The sequence below is a fragment of the Ipomoea nil genome, unplaced genomic scaffold (genome assembly GCF_001879475.1).
Source record: "Ipomoea nil cultivar Tokyo-kokei standard unplaced genomic scaffold, Asagao_1.1 scaffold1043, whole genome shotgun sequence".
NCBI lineage: Eukaryota > Viridiplantae > Streptophyta > Magnoliopsida > Solanales > Convolvulaceae > Ipomoea > Ipomoea nil.
In genome coordinates, this window is record NW_017617471.1 from 6,293,587 (window position 1) to 6,299,586 (window position 6,000).

The following is a 6,000-nucleotide window of genomic DNA, read 5'->3' on the forward strand; positions in this document are numbered from 1 at the left end:
TTTGTGTACTACAAAGAGAAGTCAGCTGAAGATAAAAAAAAAATTTCAGTACAAGCCGTGTTGATTGATCAGGTAGCTAGGTGCATTTTTATAATTGTCAGATTAGTACAAAACTATAAATGTTGTAAAGATGCATTCAACTATTACGGGTAAAGGAAGAGTACAAACTTATTGGAGATAAACAGATAACGAACGTGAAATCTAATAGTGGCGAACTTTAGATATCGTTTTAGTAATTAAGAGACTAACTAAGGAACATTTACAGAAAAATCACATGGTCAAGAGACCCCAGCTGGATAATCTCAATTCAAATCAACCATCGTTACCCATGATTACAAAAATAAAATGAGATCATGCCAATCACAATAATTCGTTAAAAAGAGCCTATTTTGTGTTTGTTTATAAGGCAGACTTGTATTAACACCTACAATAGAATCTTTCTATGAGAGGATAACTTGATTCAAGGTGTGATGTTTATGATCATAATTAAGACACCAACTAATTTTTAGGATACATCATCAATCCATAGAGCAAAGTAACAAATTCAATGGTACGAACACACTTAAAAGGGCACCCTATTATTATTATTACAATAATAATAAAACTCACAACCAAATTAATAAAAATGCGAGCAAAAAAAAATAAAAATAAAAAAACAAAATGCCACTGGCCCATGTGAACAATGGTAAGGAAGAACTTAAGTTGGTTTTCTCATGTTACGCCCTGCCCGAATTGCTTCATCCACAAGTAGTAGTTGAGATGCTATTGCAGGGCTGCAAAGTGAAAAATTGAGTTTTTTTAGCGGAAATTGCTAGATCAGAGCCCTTACAATGTAATATTGTTGTAAAAAAGGACACACTTCACCTACCCCAAAAATCCAAAGAGAAGAATTATGGAAGATTGCAGTGTAAATGAGCACATATATAGGGGAGAGAGGGCAGTTAATTTTCCACTAACCCAGAGTTAATAATCTGATACTTGACAGAATAATTATCAAAGATCCCCTCCATTTGTGGATCTATAGGCTCTCCTGTGTGCAGAGATAGTCCCACAACATTTCCCTTGTCATGCTCACCCTGCAAGAGAATCACAATTATGACCAACAAAATAAGCTTATTATATGTAATTTAATGATAGAAATGAAATCTATCATGCTTGTTTCCCATTGGAAAAATCAATCAGTTACCGTCAGGGCAATGATCACATCTTGAGTATCAAGGCCAGAGTTCTCAATAAAAGTGTCTTGGGTAACAGGAGGAGGGCATTGGCAAATAGGGATGATAATATGCCCCGTCCCCGATGGGGATCCCTGATCCCCATCCCGACGGGGACGGGGATTGTGAAAATTTGCGGAGAACGGGGACGGGGACGGGGATACCCCTCCCCGCCCCGTCCCGTCCCCGAATAATTTTTATAAATAAATAAATAAATGAATAAATATATATATATATATATATATATATATATATATATATATATATATATATATATATATATATAATTAATACTTAGGTTTAGTTTTTAAAAATAATTTAAAATTTTGACTAAGAGTTGAATTGAACGGGGATGGAGAATTCCCGTCCCCGCCTAATTCCTCGCGGGGGCGGGGATGAGGAGTATTTTCAATTCCCCGCCGGGGATGGGGACGGGGAGTATACTCCCCGCCCCCGCCCTGTTGCCATCCCTATTGGCAAAAGCTTCAACACCCCGCTGTGCACGATGTTCAATGTTTGGTCATAGGGATAAAAGTAGAGAAAATCAGGCAATTAATTGACATTTGACAATTGCAAATGTTTCAAATTAAAACTCATAAATAGACACGATAAACACACACGTACCCCTTGAATAGTTTTCTTCACTTCGTTGATCAAGTACTATCGAGCAGCCACTTCAAATGCACCAGCACCCTATCGGCAAACATTGTTCGTAACTTGTGAAAAGTTATTCGTGCGATTGCCGTGACAGGCAACATTCGGCAACTCTTAATCGAGTTATTAAATGACTCAGATAGATTGGTTTTCATAACGTCGTACTGATGACCTCCATCGTGACATAATGTCCATGCCTCTTCATCGAGTTCTGCCATATAGTTGTATGCATTGGGCCAATTTTGTTGGATGGTCTGCATGTTTTTATTGAATTGATTTGTTGTAACAGCAGTACCAGCTTCCCAAATCAATCTACGTAACCACCGATTTCTGCTGACCTTTGTCAGGACATTGCTCCGCAAGTGTCTAAGGCAATACCTACGTTTCACTCGGCCATGCAATTGTGTGGCGTTCTTAAACGCCGCATCAATTCCAGAATGTCTATCCGAAACGATGCACATTGAGTAGTAATCGGGGAAGACATGTTCAACGAGTAGTCGGATAAACTAAGTCCAGCTAGCATTATTTTCCGAGTCCACTATTGAATAAGCCAGTGGATATATTTCTTTGTTTGCAGTGTATCCGCATACTAGAAGGAGGTGCCCTTTGTACCGGTTGGATATGCTAAAATAAACGGCCTAGTCTAGGCCGTTTTTAATTTTCTAAAAAATTAAACACGGCCTAGTCTAGGCCTTTTTTTTTTTTTTTTTTTTTTTTTTTTAGACATCGCACCGATTCCAGAATCATTCAAACTGAAATCAATGTAAAATTTCAAAAAAACCATAAATGATTTCAGTTTTAAATCATAAGCTATATACAAAGTTTAAAAAAACACAGATTTCAGTTTTAAATCATAAGCATTATTGCAAAAGCTAGAAGGTACATACATCAAAGCATTATTCAAAAAAGCCACAGATTTCAAAAGCATTATTCAAAAAAACCACAGATTTTATAAGCATTATTGCAAAAGCATTATTCAAAAAAACCACAGTGTTGGTCCCGAAAGGGTGGGGAGAAGTCTAGAGGGGGGGGGGGGGGTGAATAAACTTCTCTAACTTTTCAAACTTCTTCTGCAAACAACACTTTGGTAAAATCAACTCTAAGTAACAAGCATAAACAAGTATAACAACTTAGAGTGTGCACAGCGAAAATGTAACGACAAAGTGTTATGCTTTAATTGTGTAGTGCTCAAAGAGAGATTCTATACATGCATCTCGTTAGAAACACTTGATATAGATTAAGGATGATGTATGTAAAATTTCATTTGCATGCAAACGAGGGAACTATCAAACCCAGATAGATAAAGATACGCAATAAACCGTAACGGGTTAGTTCACAGATGATATAAGCATGCACGAAATATATATGAGCAGTAAGTAAATAGAGAGAGAGATTTATAGTGGTTCAGAGGTGGTGTAATCCTCCTAGTCCACTCTTCTCCTTTCACTTCAAGGAGGAAATTCACTATTCTTCGATCACCCAGATACAATAGTGAATAAGTGTCCAGCGACACTTCTCCGAGTGCTTTGCACAAAGCTACACTCCTCCAAGGTTTTTCGCAAGCTCCTTTTGTTACTCCGCCTTCTCGAGTACTTCGCACCAAGCTGTACTCCTACACCACGAGAACTGCGCACAAAGCTACGCTCTCACCGGGTTTTCACAAGCTCCCCTTGTTACTCTACCATTTACAACCGAGTGCTACGCACAAAGCTACACTCCAACTGGGTTTTTCACTCTCTCCAGTTACTCTACCCCTTTTCTACACTCAGTAGAAGATTTACAATGAAATACAGAGATTTCTTTTCTCAGACTTGAATTCTATCGTGTATAGCTCAATATATCACTTGATGATTGATTTGATAATTTTCTTTGTTGTTCAAGTGTTTTGTGAATCTTTATTTGTCTTCAAGTCTGCTTGGGCATTTTATAGCCAATGAAAGCTATTTGCCCGTTGATCAACTTTCGATCTCGATCGTCCATTTTGAATTGTAGTTGATCAAATAATTTTGCCAACTTGGTCTGCAAAGTCATTTCGCCGTCTGTCAGAAGATTTGAATAATCTTGCCGTTGCTCTCCTTTAATCTGACAAAGCTTTTCTTTGGAATGGGTAGCCTCCAAATTTGAATTTCTCTAGCATGACTTTTGTTGAATTATTGATCTGATGTGCCAAGTTGATCAAATAATTTATATGCTGATTCTTGCTTGAGTATAAAAAGGATTTCCTTCGTGTATCAGCTTCTTCTTCTCCTTCAACTTCCTTCGCTGAAACAGAGCTCAAAAAGAATGTTTCTGTCTAACTATTTTATCATGATGTCATAGTTCCTTTGATGAGGTCATGTCCCAATAGTATATCATGTTGTCTAACTATTTTATCATGATGTCATAGTTCCTTTGATGAGGTCATGTCCCAATAGTATATCATGTTGTCTAACTATTTTATCATGATGTCATAGTTCCTTTGATGAGGTCATGTCCCAATAGTATATCATGTTGTCTAACTATTTTATCATGATGTCATAGTTCCTTATATCATGTTCCACCTTGTATTATGAACTAGTATCATGTTCCACTTAATATCATGAACTAGTAATTACGTTGAGTAGGAATCAAACTGTGGACCATTCGCTTTGCTTGGCAAGGCTTCTTCCATCTTGGCTGGGTAACCACTTCACAAGCCATACCACACTGTGACATCATCATCCGATATATCTAACTATCATGATATAAAAGTGTTCTTTCATGATAGTTCTACCCGATATCACTTCATGATAGCATTTCTTCATTACACCAAAATTACTTCTAATGGGAATCGAACTATAGATCATCTCATATCAAGCATGCTTTAACAAGTCTTCTACCATCTTGTCCATCTCAACCTTTGATGACTTAATGCTTCATAAATGTGTTAAGCTATGATCCCGCTTTCATTTATTCTTACTTCAAAACTGCTTTCACGTAGACTTCATGGCAGTGGTGCACTATACTTTGTGAACCAGAACTGACTCAAATAAAATAAAATTGGGGTCTACAAAATACATTTGACACATCAAAACTCATACAATATATTCCTAACAATTTCCCCCTTTTTGATGATGCCGAAACTTATACCCAAGTCATTTGGCTATGTCAAATTTTGAAAAAATAATCTTTTTGTCCAATTTTATTGCGACTAGCCATTTGACGGGTTTGACACATTTAAAACCTAGAGATTTTATTTTGGACAATCCTAAACGTATATTGAGATTAAGACGCGGGGTTGCGTATTGATTTTTATCTTTTAATTTTTCTTCCCCCTTTCAATTTTAATTTCTCAATTATACGCTTCACATGCAATTACTAAGACCAATTAAAATCTTGAGACTTTAAAACAATTAAGTAAACATACTAGACAAAAATAAAGAGATAAACCATATGCTAGCTTTTTACATTTTGTACCAAAAAGGCATAATTCGAACAAGCTAGCTAATATTATGTACACCAAAAAGAATGAGGCTTCAAATTTTACCTCTTGCCAATTAAGGCATTCACTTTTGCCCTTAACTTCTTGAAGTCTTGTTCTCCTTCCTTGAGTTGGTATGGTGCGTTGACTTGCTCGGTAACATAGTTTCCATATGCTTCTTGAACGTTGTCACCCCGCAATACTCCGGCTTGGTACCAAGCAACACATTCTTCAAAAGATCTTCCATCTACCATCTCGTTGCTTGAGTGCCCAAAGAATGTCTCCAACTCACGTACAAGCTTCATTTTGTTCTCTTCATAGAGTGATCTTGAAGGTGATGAACTTGGATAATCCGAGCTTTGTGCGGTCACAAGATAATCCATAATCCTTCCTCTTCCTCTTCCTCAGCTTTGAACCTTCGATATGGGTGTGACTCCTCTCGGTGCTCCTGGAGGTCGAACAAGCTCAACTAGTGGCCGTTGTGAAGACGGTCCAATTAAATGATTTACCAAATGGTTTGGAGCTCCTCTAGCCCTTTCCCCCTTTTCGGCAGCATCAACATAGTGTTGGAAACTCGCCGAAGCTTTGTCTTGGCTCTTTTGGACTCCAACTAAGAGATCATTGTTCACGCCAACTTGGTGTAGTAGAGCTTTCAATTGATTTTCCACTAATTGTAGCCTCGATTCATACTCC

At 37.4% G+C, this 6,000-nt stretch overlaps 1 protein-coding gene across 1 annotated transcript; it reads right to left on the minus strand.

The window, feature by feature from the left end:
• Nucleotides 1–668: 668 nt before the first annotated feature.
• On the minus strand, nucleotides 669–5,690 carry LOC109181202. Its single transcript, XM_019330951.1, has 6 exons — nucleotides 5,374–5,690; nucleotides 2,207–2,309; nucleotides 1,901–2,122; nucleotides 1,187–1,309; nucleotides 958–1,076; nucleotides 669–773 (listed from the first exon to the last, which is right to left on the minus strand). Exons 1-6 carry the CDS (start codon nucleotides 5,688–5,690, stop codon nucleotides 698–700), a joined length of 960 nt encoding a protein of 319 aa, XP_019186496.1. The 3' UTR covers nucleotides 669–697.
• Between the last annotated feature and the right edge of the window lie 310 nt (nucleotides 5,691–6,000).